This window comes from Acinonyx jubatus, chromosome E4 (assembly GCF_027475565.1).
Source record: "Acinonyx jubatus isolate Ajub_Pintada_27869175 chromosome E4, VMU_Ajub_asm_v1.0, whole genome shotgun sequence".
Classification (NCBI taxonomy): domain Eukaryota; kingdom Metazoa; phylum Chordata; class Mammalia; order Carnivora; family Felidae; genus Acinonyx; species Acinonyx jubatus.
The window spans coordinates 47403323-47422728 of record NC_069395.1 but is presented as its reverse complement, the minus strand read 5'-3'; the positions used below and the strand labels follow the sequence as shown (position 1 = coordinate 47422728).

At 36.7% G+C, this 19406-nt stretch overlaps 1 protein-coding gene across 6 annotated transcripts in view; it reads left to right on the top strand.

Annotated features, from left to right (window-relative positions):
* Window positions 1-19406, top strand: part of TDRD5 (tudor domain containing 5) — a 104877-nt gene that overhangs the window by 51743 nt on the left and 33728 nt on the right. For all 6 annotated transcript variants that reach the window (XM_027074332.2, XM_027074331.2, XM_027074330.2 and 3 more), the window contains 4 exons: window positions 7895-8103; window positions 12125-12345; window positions 17441-17653; window positions 18200-18266. In XM_027074332.2, coding sequence (XP_026930133.1) covers window positions 7895-8103; window positions 12125-12345; window positions 17441-17653; window positions 18200-18266 — 710 coding nt within the window. The remainder of the gene's footprint in view (window positions 1-7894; window positions 8104-12124; window positions 12346-17440; window positions 17654-18199; window positions 18267-19406) is intronic.

Here is a 19406-nt window from a genome sequence, read left to right as displayed (position 1 = left end):
AACAGTGCACAAGGGTTCTCTCTTCTCCACATCCTTGCCAACACTTGTCTATTTCTTGTCTTGATATTAGCCATTCTGAAAGGCATAAGGTGATTTCTTACTGTGGTTTTGGTTTTGCATTTCTCTGATGATTACTGACGGTCAACATCTTTTTATGTGTCTGTTGGCTACCTGTATGTTGCCTTTGGAAAAATGTCTATTAAGATCTTCTGCCCATTTTTTTTGGATTCTGTGTTTTCTTGGTATTGGATTGTAGAAGTTCTCTATGTATTTTGGGTATGAATCCCTTATTGGATATATCATTTGCAAATGTATTCTCCCATCCAGGAGATTGCCTTATTGTTTTGCTGATAGTTTCCTTTGTTGTGCAAAAGGTTTTTAGTTTGATGTAGTCCCAATATTTTATTTGTGCTTTTGTTTCCCTTGTCTGAGAAAACATATTCATAAATACATTGCTAAGGCTGATGTCCAAGAGATTACTGCATATGTTTTCTTTGAGGAGCTTTATGGCTTCAGGTCTCATATTTAGGTGTTTAATCTGTCTTGAGTTTATTTTTGTGTTTGGTGTAAGTGGTCCATTTTCATTCTTTTGCACGAAGAGACTGTCTTTTCCCCATTGTATATTGTTACCTCCTATGTCATAGATTAATTGACCATGTAAGCATGGGTTTATTTCTAGGCTCTCTCTTCTATTGCTCTGTGTGTCTGTTTTTGTGCCAGTACCATACTCTTGATTACCATAGCTTTGTGGTATGTCTTGAAATCTGGGATTGTGATACCTCTGGGTTTGTTCTTTTTCAAGATTGCTTTGGCTATTTAGAGTCTTTTGTAGTTCTGCATAAATTTTAGAATTGTTTGTTTAGTTCTGTGAAAAGTCCTATTGGTATTTTGATGAGAATTGGATTGAATTTGTAGATTGCTTTGGGTAGTATGGATGTTTTAACAATATTGTTTCTTCTAATTCATGAGGGTGGTATATCTTTTCATTTGTGTCATCTTCATTTTCTTTCATCAGTGTTTTATAGTTTTCACAGTACAGAACTTTCACTTGGTTAAATTTATTCCAAGGTATTCTGTTCTTTTTGGTGTAGTTGTAAATGGGACCATTTTCTTAATTTGTTTCAGCTTACTTCATTATGGTATAGAAACGCAACAGATTTCTGTATATTAATTTTGTATCCTGCAACTTTACTGAATTCATTTATTCTAATAGATTTTTGGTGGAGTTTTAAAGGTGTCGTATATATAGTATCATGTCATCTGTGAGTGGAGACAGTTATATTTCTTCATAATCAATTTGGATGCCTTTTTCTTTTCTGATTGCTGTAGCTGGGACTTCCAGTACTATGTTAAATAAAAATGACAAGAGTAGACATTCTTCTATTGTTCCTGAGAGGAAATCTTTCAGTTTTTCACCATTGATTTTGATGTTAGCTGTGGGTTTGTCATATATGGCCTTTATTATATTGAATTATGTCCCTCTATATACACTTTGTTGAGAATTTATCTTGAACAGATGTCAGATTTTGTCAAATGCTTTTTCTGCATCTGTTGAGATGACCATATGGTTTTTATCTCTTCATTTTGTTAATGTGATAAATAAAGTTGATTAATTTGTGGATATTGAAACACTCTTCCATTCCTGGAGTAAATCCCACCACTTGATTGTGGTGAATGATCCTTTTAATATATTGTTGAATTTGGTTTGCTAATATTTTGTTGAGGATTTTTGCATTGTATGTTCATCAGGGATATTAACCTGTAGTTTTCTCACTCTCTCCCCCCTTCCCCCCCCCCCCACACTTTCTGTCTGTCTTTGTCTTTTTTGTAATGTCTTTGGTTTTGGTTTCAGAGCAATGCTTGCTCATTGAATGAATATGGAAGCTCTCCTTCGTCTTTTAATTTTGGCACAGTTCGAAAGAGTGGCTGTTAATTATTTAAATGTTTGATAGACTTCACCTGTGAAGCCATCCAGTCCTGGATTTTCATTTGTTGGGAGTTTTTTGATTACCTATTCAATTCTGTTACTAATAATTGGTCTGTTGATATATTCTGTTTCTTTCTGATTTAGTTAATTCATCCATTTCTTCTAATGGTCCATTGGTTGTCCAATTTGTTGGTATATAATTTTTTTGTAGTGTTCTCTTATAATCCTTTGTATTTCTGTGATGTTGGTTGTTTTGTGTTTCATTCTGATGTTATTTGTTTGAAACCTCTTTTTTTCCCTTGGTGAATCTGGCTAAAGATTTATCAATTTTGTTTCTCTTTTCAAAGAACCAGCTCTTGGTTTCATTATTATTTTTTTTTAATGTTTATTTATTTTTGAGACAGAGACAGAGCATGAATGGGGAGGGTCAGAGAGAGAGGGAGACACAGAATCTGAAACACGCTCCAGGCTCTGAGCTGTCAGCACAGAGCCCGACGCGGGGCTTGAACTCACAAACCGTGAGATCATGACCTGAGCCAAAGTCAGAGACTTAACCGACTGAGCCACCCAGGCCCCCCTTGCTTTCATTATTCATCTACTCTGTTACTTTTTAGTCTCCATTTCATTTATTTCTGTTCTCATCTTCGTTATTTCCTTCCTCTTACTAACTTTGGGCATTGTTTATTCTTTTCCTAGTTCCTTAAGATGTAAGAATAATTGTTTACTTGAAATTTTTCTTGTTTCTTGAGATAGGGCTGTATCCCTATAAACTTCCCTCTTAAAGCTGCTTTTGCTACATCCCAAAGATTTTGGACCATTATATTTTCATTTTCTTTAAAAAAAAAAATTTTTTTTAACGTTTATTCATTTTTGAGACAGAGAGAGACAGAGCATGAATGGGGAAAGGTCAGAGAGAGAGGGAGACACAGAGTCTGAAACAGGCTCCAGGCTCTGAGCTGTCAGCACAGAACCCGACGTGGGGCTCGAACTCATGGACCGCGAGATCCTGACCTGAGCCGAAGTCGGACGCCCAACCGACTGAGCCACTCAGGCGCCCCATTATATTTTCATTTTCATTTGTCTTTGTTTTTTTTTATTTCCTATTTAATTACTTCATTGATTTTTTTGGTTAATAGCATGTTGTTTGGCCTCCATGTTTTGGTGTTTTTTGCAGTCTTGCTTGTAGTTGATTTCCAGTTTCATACTGTTGTGTTTGGAAAAGATGCTTTGTATGATTTCAGTTTTCTTAAATTTATTGAGTCTTGTTGTGTGGCTTAACGTGATATAGAGAAGGAAAAAACTTGAAAAGAATGTATATTCTGTTTTTGGATGGAATGTTCTGTATATATTAAGTCTATCTGGTTTAATGTGTTGTTCAAAGCCATTGCTTCCTTATTGATTTTGTGTTTGAATGATCTGATCATTGATGTAAGTGAGCTGATAAAGTCCCCTACTATTACTGTGTTAATATCAGTTTCTCCCTTTGTGTCTTTTCATATTTGCTTATTTAGGTGCTTCTGTGTTGGGTGTGTAGATACTTACAGTGGCTCTGTTTTCTTGTTGGATTGATCTTTTTAACATTATACACTGCCCTTATTTGTCTCATTACAATCTTTATTTTAAAGTCCATTTTATCTGATGTATTGCTACACTGGCTTTAAAAAATTTTTTTTTTTTTTTTTTTGCTTCCATTTGCATGGTATAAGTTTTTCCAGGTCTTCACTTTCAGTCTGCATGTCTTTAGGCTTGGAGTGAGTCTCTTATGGGCAGCTATAGATGCCTTTTTTTTTTTTTTTTTTAAATCCATTCAGTCCCCCTTGTCTTTTGGAGCAGTTAGTGCATTTACATTTAAAGTAATTATTGGTTAAGTATGTACTTACTGCCATTTTGTTTTTGTTTTCTGGTTGTTTTTATAGTTTTCTGTTTTTCTTCTCTATCTCTCCTTGTGATGACCTCCTTCAGTGTTATGCTTGGATTCCTTTCTCCTTATTTTTTGTGTATATGGTAGAGGTTTTTGTTTAGTGATTACCATGAGGCTCATATATAACATCCTGTGTATGTAGCAGTCTATTTTATATTTTTAGTTGATGGTAAGTTTGAACACATTCTAAAAACAGACATTTTTGTTTTGTGTATATCATATTTTGTATCTTTTTATTTCATGAGGCCCTTAACTAATTTTTTAGATAACATCGATTTTACTACTTCTGTCTTTTAACCTTCATACTAGTTTTATAAGAGATTGATTTACTACTCTCTGTTTGCTTTTACTTGTGAACTTTTTTCTTTTTATAATTTTCTTCTAATTATGGTCTTTTCCTTTCCACTTAAAGAAGTCTCTTGAACATTGCTTGTAAGTCTGTTTTGGTGATGATGAACTTTTGTTTGCTGGGAAACTAGTTATTAAATTCTGAATGATAACCTTGCTGGGCAGAATATTCTTTGTTACTGTTTTTTTTTTCCTTTCATCAGTTTGAATATACCATGCCATTCCCATCAGAGCTGATACTCCTATGGGGTTTCCCTTGTACATGACTTGTTGCTTTTCTTTTGCTACTTTTTAGATTTTCTCTTTATCTTTAATTTTTGACATTTTAACTAATGTGGACCTCTTTGTGTCCTTGTTTGGGGTTCTCTGTGATTCCTGGACTTGGATGTCTGTTTTCTTCTCCAGGTCAAGGAAGTTTTCAGCTATTATTTTTTCAAGTTATTTTTCTGTGCGCCTGTGTGTGTGCTGTCTCTCTCTGTCTCTCTCTCTCTGTCTCTCTCTGTCTCTCTCTCTCTTTGGGACCCCTATAATATGAATGTTAGAATGCTGGATATTGTCCAAGAGATCTCTTAAACTTATCTGAGTTCTCTTAAACTTATCCTCATTTGAAAAAACATTTTTCTGTTTAGTGTGGGTGATTTCTATTACTGTTTTCCATATCACTGATCCATTCTTCTGCATCCTCTGATATGCTGTTGATTCCCTCTAGAGTATTTTGCATTTCATTTACTGTATTCTTCAGCTCTGATTGGCTCTTTTTTATATTATCTGTTTGTTGAAGTTTCACTGAGTTTATGCACTCTTCTCTGAAGTCAGGTGAGCATCTTTATGATCATTATCTTGAATTTCTAAGATAGTTTGCTTATCTCCATTTTGTTGAGTTCTTTTTTGAGGTTTTGTCTTGTTCTTTGATTTGAAGTATGTTATTCTGTCTCATTTTATTTGACGCTCTGTGTTTTCCTATGACTTAGGTGGAACAACTACTTCTCCTAGACTTGAAGGAATTGCCTTATACGGAACATCCTCTGTGTAGACTGTGTGTGTGTGGCAGCTTTGGCTGGCTGGCTTAATCTTTAGCAGGTACAGGCTGGGTGTCCCATGGCACTTTGTGCTGGGACTACCCTGGTGGTATGGCTGGAGCTGAAGCAGGTACACACCAGGGGATCCTGGTGCTCTTCATACAGGGGGTATTCTGGAGGGACAGTTGGAGCTGAAATGAGTGTGGGTTGGGAGTTCCCAGAGTGCTCTGCATAGTGGGTGCCCCGGTGAGTTGTCTGTAGCTGAAGTGGGTATGGGCCTGGAGTATGCTGGGAGATGCTAACCTGATTTTTAATTGTCTTTGTAAGGACAAGGAAAATAAAGCATGATTATGTAATATTCTTTATTGTAAGCATATGAACCAGACAGATTACACATTAGCCTTGAAAACATTTTGTATATGATGACCTTTCTGGTGATACTTATTGTAATAAGGCTAATCGGTATTATTAATAAAGACCATCTATCTGACTTTTTAAAATATACTTTCTTCATTATCCAGATTTTTCTATAACTTTGAAGAAACCAGTTTTCTGAAACAGTGATCTGATGGGGAAGTGCTAGATCAGCGGTTGTTAACTCTGGCTGTGTATCAGAAAGCTTTTAAGAAATACAAGGACATTTTTGATAAATGGGTGTGCATTGGAACCTAGCACATGTATTTGTTTTTTAAACAAACTTTTTCAAACCTAAAACTAAAAATTATCTTAGGTTTACAGAAAAGTTGCAAAGGTATTATAGATTCTCTTGTGCCTTTCTTCCATCTAATATTAACATCTTACATTAATTACTATGATACATTTATCAAAACTAAGAAATTAATTCTGATATATTATTATTAGCTAAACTGTAGATTTTATTTAGGTTTTACCAGCTTTCTCACAATTGTTCTTTTTCTGTTTCTGGATCTACTTCAGGATACCACACTGCATTTAAGGCACTTGATTTTTTGTTTTTTTGGGTTTTTCTTTTGAAATTTTTATTGAGAGTATTGTAGGCTTATATACCATTAAAAACTAATACAGGGAGGTTCCGTGTATTCTTTATTTTGTTCCCTCAGTGGTAACATGTTGCCAAATTATAGTAGTGTAAGGTACAGTTGACTCTTAAATAACATGGGTTTGAGTTGCATAGGTCTACTTATATGTGGATTTTTTATGGTAAAATCAGTATAATATTGTAAATGTAATTTCTCTTCCTTATGATTTTCTTAACATTTTCTTTTCTCTGGCTTACTTTATTCTAAGAATGGGCATTGAGGAGGGCACCTGTTGGGATGAGTACTGGGTGTTGTATGGAAACCAATTTGAAAATAAATTTCATATTAAAAAAATAAACTGTAATGGAGGGAAAAAAGAATATAGTATATAATACATACATAAAATATATGTTAATCAACTATTTATATTATCAGTAAGGCTTCTGGTCAGCAGTAGGCTCTAGTAGTTAAATTTTGGGGGAATCAAAAGTTATATGCGATTTTTGACTGCATTGGGGGTTGATGCCCCTAAATGCTGCAGTGTTCAGGGTCAACTGTCCTTGTATTTTTATAAGCTTCTAAAAGTGGTTTTGATGGATCGCAACTTTTTTCCAGAATATCAATGTATCTTTGATATAAACATACCCACTTTGTTGATTTTTCTGATTAAAATAACATGAGTTATAAATAATGTGTAAATAACTCATGTTATTTTAATAAGTTGAAAGTGAATATTTCCCATCATTTTACTTCCCTGAAAAAATCTGTTAGAATTTTTATTGGTCTTTGAGATTTTTTTCAATGAATATGTAAGCATACGTAGATTTTTAAAAAAATTGTAAAAGCAATATTTGTTTAAAAATTCCAGTAAGGTAGATTGGTAACTAGTAATTATTTTAATAGGTCTTTTTCTGGACCTCTTGTATAATACCATAGTTATTTATTACATGTAGAATTTTCTTGCATAAGATAGTGTTCTGTATATATATAAGTTCTTTTTATACTTGTATGTTATGGATGTTTTTCCATATCAGCATATGTAAGTTTATTTCATCCTTTTTAACTACATATAATTCTTTTATGTGACTGTATTATAATTGATTTAGTCTCCTGTTGACAGACATATAGAGTGTATTTATTTTTTGTCATTATAAAAGATACAGTGATAAACATTCTTGTACCTCCATCTTTGTGCACTTAACTAGTTTTTCTGTAGGAGCCACTATGGTTTTAGGTCTATCTGGGTCTGTTTTAAGGTGTCAGTCTCTTAAAATCATCATACACATGTAAATTTGAACACAATACGTGATTGATTTGGTAATCCCCTAAAAATTAAGGCATTATATTATGGGATATTCAGTAGTCACATTAATACATTAAGTAACTATGCATATTCACTGCGAAAGTTGAGCAGGAAGTAAATTGAAATCAAGATATTGAAAAACAAAACCTTTAACCAAAGTTCAAGAAACTTGCCCTTTCCCTGCCAATGTAAGTAATTTAAGATTTGTTCCCATCTAGAACTTCATTTCGTTTCTCCATACTGAAAAGTCTATAAAGTTAGGTTCGTATCTCTCATTTGTCATTATTTGCCCAGTGCCTGGGCCATAGAATGTGCTTTGTAACAGTTAGACAAATTACTATAATGGCTATCCACAGGCTACTCTGTTGATTTTTTCAGATGAACCCATTTCATCAGTCAAAAATTCATGTTTAGTTCAATCAGATAAGAAAATAGAAGTCAAAGCTTGTGTCTCCAGCCCCCCTAGAAATTCACTGTCTACTGCTGCTATCAAGGAGACTGCCTGGGATTGTCTTCCTAAAAACCCTAAAGAGCCAGAAAAGAAGATTTGCAAAAAGCCTAATCTGGTGGTAAAGCCTTTACAGCTGGTGAGTAGGTGTAAAGACTTTGTACACTGGAGATCAGCATTATGGAAAGTAACTAAATGAATATTTTTTTTTAATGTTTTATTTATTTTTGAGAAAGAGAGAAAGTGGGGGAGGGGCAGAAAGAGAGGACAGAGGATCTGAAGTGGGCTCTGTGCTGACAGCAAAGAGCCTAATGGGCTCAAACTCACTAACCATGAGATCATGACCTGAGCTGAAGTTAGACACTTAAGTGACTGAACCACACAGGCACCCCTAAATGAGTATTTCCTTACATCAAAATTCTATTCAGGAAAATCTTGTCTCAAGATGCATGATTTTTTAGAAGAGAGCAGAGTTTTGGTCTGAAATCACCTTATATGGCATTTATTCTTGTTTTCGATCTTTTGTATAACTAACTTTCAACTCTCATTTTAAACTTTTCAGATCGGTTTGAAGATTTGTCAGTTTTCTCAGGATGATAAAGCCAATGGTCTGTCCATGTTTTTGAAAATGTGGGCTGGAAAACCCTTAAGGGCTTCAGAGGGAAGATTTGAGGAGCTTTGTTTTAGCTATATGTCTCAATAATTGCTGCAAATTGCCCCTGCTCGTGTACTCAATTATAGGGTGTATTTATTTTTTATTTTTCATTACGTTTCCACACACAATTTTCCTTTTTTGTGTTCTCATCTTCTGTTATTTATTTTGTTGTTATTAAGGAATTAATTGCTTACACTTCTTCTATCGTCTGTAACTGGCTTCTTTCATGGAAGGAAAACATTTTGTTTCAAGAGACTGCTACATATTTCATAGAGGGTGAGAGAAAAGTCTAAAGGAAAATAATAGATTTTAGAATGAAAATGTTTGAGAAACCCTATTTAAAACAATTTTGTGGGGGGGGGGGAATGCAAGCTGGTGCAGCCACCTTGGAAAACAGTATGAAGGGTCCTCAAAAAACTGAAAATAGAACTACCCTATGACCCAGCAATTGCCCTACTAGGTATTTATCCAAGGGATACAGATATGCTGTTTCGAAGGGACACATGCACCCCAATGTTTACAGCAGCACTATCAACAATAGCCAAAGCATGGAAAGAACCCAAGTGTCCATCAATGGATGAGTGGATAAAGAAGACATGGTGTGTGTGTGTGTGTGTGTATACACACACACACACACACACACACACACACACACACACACACACACAATGGAGTATTACTCGGCAATCAAAAACAATGAGATCTTGCCATTTGCAACTACGTGGATGGAACTGGAGGATGTTATGCCAAGTGAAATTAGTCAGAGAAAGACAAAAATCTTATGACTTCACTCATATGAGGACTTTAAGAGACAAAACAGATGAACATAAGGGAAGGGAAACAATATAAAAACAGGGAGGGGGACAAAACAGAAGAGACTCATAAATATGGAGAACAAACTGAGGGTTACTGGAGGGGTTGTGGGAGGGGGGGATGGGCTAATTGGTAAGGGGCACTAAGGAATCTACTCCTGAAATCATTGTTGCACTATATGCTAACTGATTTGGATGTAAATTTTAAAAAATAAAATTAAAAAATATAAAAATAATTTTTTTTTTAAGTTTTTGAGAGAAAGTGCAGGTGAGCATGTGAATGGGGGAGGATCCCAAGCAGCTTCCACACTCAGGTCTGAGCCCAATGTGGGCCTCCATCCCACAGCTGTGAGATCATGACCTGAGCCGAAATGAAGACTTGGACACTCAACCTCCTGAGCCACCCAGGTGCCCTGAGAAACTATTGTTGATTGGAAGATTAGTGTGAAATTTATTCTTTAAAGTTACCTTTGTTGGTAGGGTTGGGTAGGAAGACTGTCTTCGTTTAGCCTGAATATTTAAAGTACCATATTTTCAATTTTGAATGGGGCAGTTGTATAACATACTTTTGACTCTTAATTTCATAAGGCAGTTTTCATATATTAATGTAGGTAAGGATCACCTAGGGAATTTTTTTTAATTTAATTTTTTAAATTTACATCCAAGTTAGTTAGCATGTAGTGCAACAATGATTTCAGGGGTAGATTCTTTAATGCCCCTTACCCATTTTGCCCATCCCCTCTCCCATAATCCCTCCAGTAACCCTCTGTTCTCTTTATTTAAGAGTCTCTTATGTTTTGTTCCCTCCATGTTTTTATATTATTTTTGCTTCCCTTCCCTTGTGTTCATCTGTTCTGTGTGTCAAAGTCCTCATATGAGTAAAGTCATATGGTATTTGTCTTTCTCTGACTAATTTCACTTAGCATAATAACTTCTAGTTCCATCCACATATTGTAAATGGCAAGATTTAATTCTTTTTGGTTGGCGAGTAGTACTCCGTGTGTGTGTGTGTGTGTGTGTGTGTGTGTGTGTGTGTGTGTGTGTGTGTATACCACATCTTCTTTATCCATTCATTCATCGGTGGACATTTGGGCTCTTTCCATAATTTGGCTATTGTTGATAGTGCTGCTACAAACATTGGGGTGCATGTGTCCCTTTGAAACAGCATACCTGTATCCTTGGATAAATACCTAGTAGGGCAATTGCTGGGTCGTAGGATAGTTCTAGTTTTAATTTTTTGAAGAACCTCCAAACTGTTTTCCAGAGTGGCTGCACCAGTTTGTATTCGCACCAGCAGTGCAGAAGAGATCCTTTCTCCACATCCTCTCCAACATCTGTTGTTGCCTGAGTTGTTAATGTTAGCCATTCTGACTGGTGTAAGGTCTCATTGTGGTTTTGATTTGTATTTCCCTGATGATGAGTGATGTGGAGCATTTTTTCATGTGTCAGTTGGCCATCTGGATGTCTTCTTTGGGGAAGTGTCTATTCAGGTCTTCTGCCCATTTCTTCACTTGATTATTTGTTTTCTTGGGTGTTGAGTTTGATAAGTTCTTTATAGATTTTGGATACTAACCCTTTATCTGATGTGTTGTTTGCAAGTATCTTCTCCTGTTCTGTAGGTTACCTTTTAGTTTTGCTGATTGTTTCCTTTGCTGTGCAGAAGCTTTTTATTTTGATGAGGTCCCAATTGTTCATTTATTGCTTTTGTTTCCCTTGCCTCTGGAGACGTGTTGAGTAAGAAGTTGCTGTGGCCAAGAACAAGGAGGTTTTTGCCTGCTTTCTCCTCAAGGATTTTGATGGCTTCCTGTCTTACATTTTGGTCTTTCATCCATTTTGAGTTTATTTTCATGCATGGTGTAAGAAAGTGGTCCAGGTTCATTCTTCTGCATATCGCTGTCCAGTTTTCCCAGCACCACTTGCTGAAGAGACTGTCTTTATTCCATTGGATATTCTTTCTCCTTTGTCAAAGATTAGTTGGCCATATGTTTGTGGATCCATTTCTGGGTTCCCTGTTCTGTTCCATTGATCTGAGTGTCTGTTTTTGTGCCAATACCATACTGTTTTGATGATAGGGAATTTTGTTTTTTTAAGTTTCGAGATAGCACTAGCTGGGGAGAGGGACAGAGGGAGAGAGAGAGAAATCTCAGGCAGGCTCCACGCTCAATATGAGACTCAATGTCATGAACCATGAGATATGACCTGGGCCGAAATCTGGGGTCAGACACTCAACTGACTGAGCCACCCAGTACCCTCTAGGGAATTTTTAAAAAAAATTTTTTTTTTTAACGTTTATTTATTTTTGAGACAGAGAGAGACAGAGCATGAATGGGGGAGGGTCAGAGAGAGGGAGACATAGAATCTGAAACAGGCTCCAGGCTCTGAGCTGTCAGCACAGAGCCCGACGCGGGGCTCGAACTCACGGACCATGAGATCATGACCTGAGCCGAAGTCGGCTGCTTAACCGACTGAGCCACCCAGGCGCCCCTCTAGGGAATTTTTTTAATACATAATTATGGGTCCCACTTCTAGGTATTCTGAATTAGTAAGTCTGGAATAAGCCTAAGAAGCTTTGTTTTTATAATTTCCCAGGTGATTCTGATAAAGATGACTCATGAAATATACTTAGGGAAATGTCATCATAGAGTTTGAAATTTCACCCAAAGATTTCTTTTATTTCTTTTTTTAACTTGTAGCAAGTGGAAGTTGATAAGTCACAGCTCAGCCTGGCAATTGCAAACCATGATATCCCACCAGATGCTGTACGGGACAAGAAATTATGCAGACTGCCACCATTAGATACCAGTACCCTTGTGGGGGTCTTTGTGGAGTATATCATCTCTCCTAGTCAATTCTACATCCGAATCTATAGCAGGGATTCATCAGAGTTACTCGAAGACATGATGATTGAAATGCGGTAGGAATCTGTTGTTTTCAATGTATTCTTCATGTATCTCATTCTAAATCAGTACTTGTCAGCATTTTGGTTTTAGAGCTTTTAGCAGTTAAGGACTTGAGAGTTTTTGTTTACTGATATTTATTTTAGAACTTAAAACTGCAGCATGTAAGAAAATTTTGTTTAAAAAAACAGTAAGTCCATTTGTGTGGATATAAATAACATATTTCTATGAACAGTAACTACTTTCTGGAAATTAGAATAGTGACATTATTTTACATTTTTGCTGATCTCTTTATTATCTGTCTTAATAGGGGAAAGTTTGATTTTAATGTCTGCTTTCATCTTTAATGTCTTGAGCTTCGTTGTTTTGATTGTAGTGTATGAAAACATCTGGTCACACAGATACATAGTTGTGAAGAGGAGTATTTTCTTTCTTTTGCCAAAAAAACCTATTTTTATTTTAGAGAGCATGTGAGTGGGGATGAAGGGCAGAGGGGGAGAGAGAGAATCTTGAGCAGGCTCCATGCTCAGTCATGGAGCCTGATGTGGGATTTAATCCCATAACCCTGGGATCATGACCCGAGCCAAAATGAAAAGTTGGATGCTCAACCGACTGAGCCACCCAGGCACCCCTCTTTTCAAATTTTTATTTTAATTTTAGTTAGTTAAACATACAGTGTAATATTGGTTTCAGGAGTAGAATTCACTGATTGATCACTTACATACAACACCCAGTGCTCATCACAAGTGCCCTCCTTAATACCCATCCCCCATCTAGCCAATCCCCCACCCATTTCCCTCCATTAACCCTCAGTTTGTTCTCTGTATTCAAGAGTCTCTTGTGGTTTCTCTCTGTTTTTCTCCCTTCCCATGTGATCATCTGTTTCTTAAATTCCATATATGAGTGAAATCATATGGTGTTTGTCTTTCTGTGACTGTCTTATTTTGTTTAGTGTAATACATTTTTGCTCCATCCACATTATTGAAAATGGCAAGATTTCATTCTTTTTGTGGATGAATGATATTCCATTGCATATATATACCACATCTTCTTTATCCATTCATCAGTCAGTGGACATTTGGGCTCTCTCCATAGTTTGGCTATTGTTAATAATGCTGCTATAAACGTCAGAGTGCATATACTTCCTTGAATCTGTATTTTTGTATCCTTTGGGTAAATACCTAGTAGTGCAAGTTCTGGATCATAAGGTAGTTCTATTTTTAACTTTCTGATGAACCTCCATACTGTTTTCCAAAGTGGCTGCACCAGTTTGCATTCCCACCTACACTGCAAGACGGTTCCCCTTTGTCCTCATGGGAAAAGGAGTATTTTAGTAGCCTTTTTAGAAATTTGTGAATAATCTTTGATATTTAAGGAAATTTGTGAACATTCCAAAACTTGACAAGTGGTAGTTTCTTAAAGATTGGTTGCAATGTGGAATTTGAACTTTTCATACGCTGCTGTTAAAATTCATTGGTCTTCCTTTGTACTTTGAACAGATTCAGGTTTGGTTATGCTGTTTCAGGTTCCAGTGCAAAATTAAAATGCAAGTCTCCAAGTTGTAAAATTATTAAGTATTTCAAGACAACAATAGCAGAACATTAAAGCAAGCATAAGGCACTCAGTGTAACCAGCCCTGAAAACATCTTTTACCTTCATGTATAATTTCAAAACATCATGCATTGGAAAATACTGGTTCACTGAGTTATGTAGGTCTTCCAAATGTTGACACATTTTATCACATAGTATAAAAAATCACATTCTTTTCATCAGAGAAGTATTACGTATTAGGAAGCTGTCAAACTCGTGGTGGATGCAACATTTCCAGAATCTAAATTTTCACTCGAAAGTCTTGAATTTTAACATTGATGATAAATACTGTCAGTGTTTTTCTTGAAGTGACGGGCTCACTTCATTTTTGAGAAAATGTGCATCAGATACTCAAGTCTGAATAAACATAGTTTGATAGTAGTCATTTCAAGCAAAAATGATGTTCCATGAAAAAAATGTCTAGTTCCTCTTCCAAGTAAAAATGTTCCACAAAAACAGCTAGTTCAGTTCTCAGATGCATAATTGCTTTTCTTAAGACAACTTGAGCAGTGTTTTATGTGTCTATTACTTCCTTTTTTGTCACATAGAATATTGAAAAGATGGTCAGTGGTTGAGATTTAATATACTTAATTTTTATTGGTTTATGAAGGACATTCTTATGTGACATTGGCCTCTTTTTTTTTCTTCTTCTTTGTCTTTTATTGTGAGTGCATGGCGGTGACAAGTGACTGCTAGTAAAGTTTGGTGACACTGCCTTGATTTGGCTAAGGCACCTTGCTTTTACACCTTCATTACAAATGTTAATGCAGTGAAAAGGGCAAATAACTATTTTCATAGTAACACTAAAATATTAAATTAGTCTTGACCTTATGGACTTGTTAAAAGGGCATCACGGTCCTGGGGGTTTGTGAACTGCACTTGGAGAACGACTACTCTAGTTAATCTCTTTTATCTGCCGAAATATCATGTCCTTTCTCAGTAAAACACCCTGTAAAATTACATTTGCAGTCACTTTAGATTTATTCATGAACAACAGTGTCTGATTTTTACATTGATGTCATATATAAGAATAATGTATTTATTTATCCAAGAGCATTCCATCTTTTAATCTAATTTTACTGCATTATCAACTCCTCTCACCCAAGAACACCTGGTATAATGTAAGTCACATAATAAACACTTAGTAAAAATATTATATATTCCATTCCAGTATGCCTGTAAGATTTAGTACATGTTTTAAAGCACACGTACTGGCTCTATGGCCTTGAAGTTACTTTTAACTCTGGGCCTAGTCTCCTTATCTCCAAAGTAGGGATAGTACTCATACCTGCCTCACAGAGTTGGGAAGATTCAAGCGCTTAGAATGGAGTCTAGCTCACCTGTTGGCTGCTGTTGTTACTAATACCACATCTGCTGTGTGCTTGGGATTTGGGCATGAGCAGTATGAGGAGAAGACAGACATGGTCTTTGCCTTTGTGAACACCATGATTATCTGGGGATACAGAGAGTGGATAAGTGGGGTACTGCATGAGGCAGTAATTCTGCCTGTTGAAGGTGGAAAAAAGCTTCACAAAAGGAGATGTTTGAGCTAGGCTTAAAAAACAAGTAAGAATTTGCCAGTCAAAAAGGTGTGAGTGGGTATGTGTGGATCCAATCGCTGGCACCAAGGCCACTGTTGACAACAGAGTAGTGTGGTGTTCTGGGAGCAACAAATAGGGGAGTGAAGCACCACTGCATGAGGTTGGGTGACAGTGACTGAATGTGAAACTGGAATACTGGGGAAGAGCTGGAGTATGAACACCATGGGTGGGACTTCTGACTTATTCTGTAGACAGTGTGGAGCCTCTGAAGGTTTAAGAAGGTAAGGGCATCAACAGGTTTGTATTTTAGCAAGAGAACTCTCGTTGCAGTGTGGAAGATGGGTGAGTGAACAGGAGAGCATCCATTAATATGCTAGTCTTGGTAAGAGAGTGAGAGTTGAAAGAAATTGGAAAAAATTTGGGGAAGTAGTTGTCAGGTCTTGGTGACAAGAATGGGTTTGAGAAGGATGAGGGAGAAAAGGAGAATATGAAACCTGTGTTGACTTTAGAGATTGACTAGGTTTGAGCCGGGGCTAGAAGTTTACACCTGGTGCGTCTAAGGTGACCATGGAGTAGTGAATTGACAATGTTGAGTGGACAGTAATAGTTAGGATTAGGTTTAGCCACTGCTACAGAGACATAACTTAGCCTAAGACATAGTAGCTTAAAAAAGATAAAAATTTATTTCTTCTTCCCATAGTAGTCCATATGTAAGCAGTAAAGGTGGATAAGGTAGCTCCCTGGTGTTAGGGACACAAGTGTTTTCTGTCTTGCTGTCCCAGACAGTGTGTTGCCCCATCTACATGGTCCAGCATGTAGCTCGCCATCACATCCATGAGATCCTCATTTCAGCCAGTGGGAAGGAGAATGAGAAGAAGGTAGGTGGTTGGAGATGTGCCGTTTTCTTTGAAAGACATGAGCTGGAATTTCTGTACTTTTACTTGTTTTAATTGTGGTAAAATACACATAAAATTTACCATCCTAATCATGCACACTTTTTCTCACATCTCATTGCTCAGGACTTAGTATTCACATCTAGATGCTAAGGAGTCTGGGAAGTCTGAATGGCTATATACTCAGTTAAAATTTGGGATTCTATTAGGAGAATGAAAATTGGGGAACAACTAGCATCTTCTCTGTACAGCTGGAAATAAAGTTTTAAAGTTCCGAAGTGATTCAGAGTTTAAAGATCAAGATGGAGAATCATCGTTTTATTTGTAGTGGTATAAAGATATGAAAATGGATGAGATGGTGTACAGAAAGAATAGTAATAGTTAATGGATACTTAACTGTATTTGGACTCTGTGCTTAGCATTCATCTATTTTTGCTAAGGTTTTATTGTCCTCTCCATGCTCAACAAGTAAACTGAAGCACAGAAAGATAAAGTCACACAGCTAGTAAATGATGGAGTCACGATTTGAGCTCATGTGACTGGGTTCAAAGCCTGAGCTCTTATTATTTTATACTTCCTAAATGTAAGATCCCAGAGAACCTAAACTTTAAAGGCAATTAGAGAGCCAATATAAGAATAATTATTGACAGAGAAGAAGTAGGAGAAAATAGTGTCTTGGAAACTAAGTAGGATAGAGTTTGAAAGAGGATAGGATCAGGGTCATGTTGCAGAGAAAGAAGTATATCGAAAGCTGGCAAGACAGGCTATTGGATTTGGGAATTAAGGGGCCATTGGTGTCTTAAAAATGTCTGTTTTAGGAAGTGCTGAGGAATAAAGTTGGATTGCATTTTGTTCAGAGAATATGAGATAAAATGAGTGTATAACTTTCCATGTGAAGAAGTTTATTGATGAAGAGAAGGGATTTGGAAAAGAAAGAGGAAAATAAAATTAGTTGGTATTAATAAGCATTAACCAATCAGAAAAAGGAGGATTTTTTTTTCTTGCTTTTTGCCAAGACTTTCTTGGTCTTGATGCATCAAATGATATTTTCTCCCTCTTTGAAATTCCTGTTTTATGGAATTCTACAGGCGCTGCTATTCCAATCAGCTGGTTTCTGATCGATATGCCATGCCGGAGTATTTTATCCAGCCGGGACATCTCTGTTGTGTCAGGATTTCTGAGGATAAGTGGTGGTATCGGGTCATTATCCATCAAGTCCTCGGGAAACAGGAAGTTGAAGTATTCTACCCAGACTTTGGAAATATTGGAACTGTTCAGAAGTCCTCCCTAAGGTTTCTCAAGTGAGTTAACAAATCTGGTTAAATTATTACTAAGTTTTGAATCATAATGCTCATAATGCTAAAGCTGCATGGGGTTAAGATTGCTCTTTTCTCTTGCCTTCCTTTCTTCCATCCCTCTTTTTTTTTTTTTTTTTTTTTTTTTTTTTTAGTGCAAATGAACTTGGCATATGGTCCCTTAGTTTCACGTTGGGATTATAATCTTTTAGGTCTTCTTTCACATGACTGAATCTGAATGGACCATGAAACTCTAAAAAACAATCTCTTATTAAGAAAATGATTCTTGGGGTGATGCTAAGAATTGCATTTATATAGCATGAAGGTTGGTCTGTTCCTACCTATATTTTAATTGCATGGGTTTCAAGGACTATGATGTTTAAAATTTTTATTACTTAGAATGCTTTAAAGTGTAAGGCATTAATTTAAAGATGCATGAGTAAAATAGTCTGAAGTGCTGTAAACAGCTAAAATCAAGAGTGGATTAGAGATTCCATAAAATGCAGTTTTAAAACATGATGGAATATTGGGGTTTGTGATCATCTCTTGCAGGTGCTGCTACACAAAGCTCCCGGCTCAGGCCATTCCTTGTTCCTTGGCTTGGGTGAGACCAGTACAGGTATGCTTGTTCCCATTTAATCAGCAAACATTTGGTGCTGAGAACAGTCTGAGGATCTCAGGATACAAAAACAAAACCTGGAATGGGCCCTAAAATAAATCGTTGTAGATAGTCTGGAAGATGGACATGGAGCCAGAAGTCAGTCCTGTGCTGTGTCACATTCGCTGTAGGGATATTTAATAGTGTGTGCCAGGGGTGCCTGGGTGGCTCAGTCGCTTAAGTGTCCAGCTTCGGCTTAGGTCATGATCTAGCAGTTTGTGAGTTTGAGCCTCACGTTGGGCTCAGCTCGGAGCCTGGAGCCTGCTTCAGATTCTGTCTCCTCCTCTGTCTGCCCCTCCCATGCTCATGCTCTGTCTTTGTCTCTCAATAATAAATAAACGTTAAAAAAAAAAAAAAAAAAGCATGTGCCAGATGTGCAAAGAGAGGACTGTGCTTACATCTCTGTTGAGTCTGGTCAGGGATGACCCTGTGGTAGAGTGGAACTTTGAAGGAAGAGTAGGACTATTACTGGACACAAAAGGAAGAACATTCCAGACAAAGGGAAAAGTAACATAAAACATCTCGAATTTGAGAAATGTTAAGTGGCTCTGCCTCTGTGGCGGCACGTGAGCTGGAGTTGATGGACGGCAAGCTATGCCAGAGAAATAGGGCCCTGTGGTGGGGATCCGTATCCATGTTCAGGAGTCTATGTGTTGTCCTGTAGATATGGGGGAGCAACTGAAGGGCGTACCTCAGGAACTGCTGTACTCAGTTATGTGGGGTTTTTTTTGAAGAATTCTCTAGTAATGTAGTTGCGCGAGATGAGTGGGATGAAGCAGGAGGCATCTTCATCCACAGAGATAACATTTGTTTATGTAATTAAGATTATCGTGCACCTGACTTTGTGTTTTTCCCTCAGAACTCTTAAATACATGTGGCATACACACTTATTACACCACATTTGTTTACCTTATCATTTGCTTACATGTACATGCATTATTCCTTAAAACTTTTTTTTTATCTGGAAAACGCAGTAAAAGGAAAGAAAAAGAAGAAAACATGACCTGTTATTCTACCATTCAGACACATTCAGTTTAGAAATTTGATGTGTGTTCCTTTCAATTTAGTTTATTGGATATTGGGGGGGTCAGGGTTTTTGTA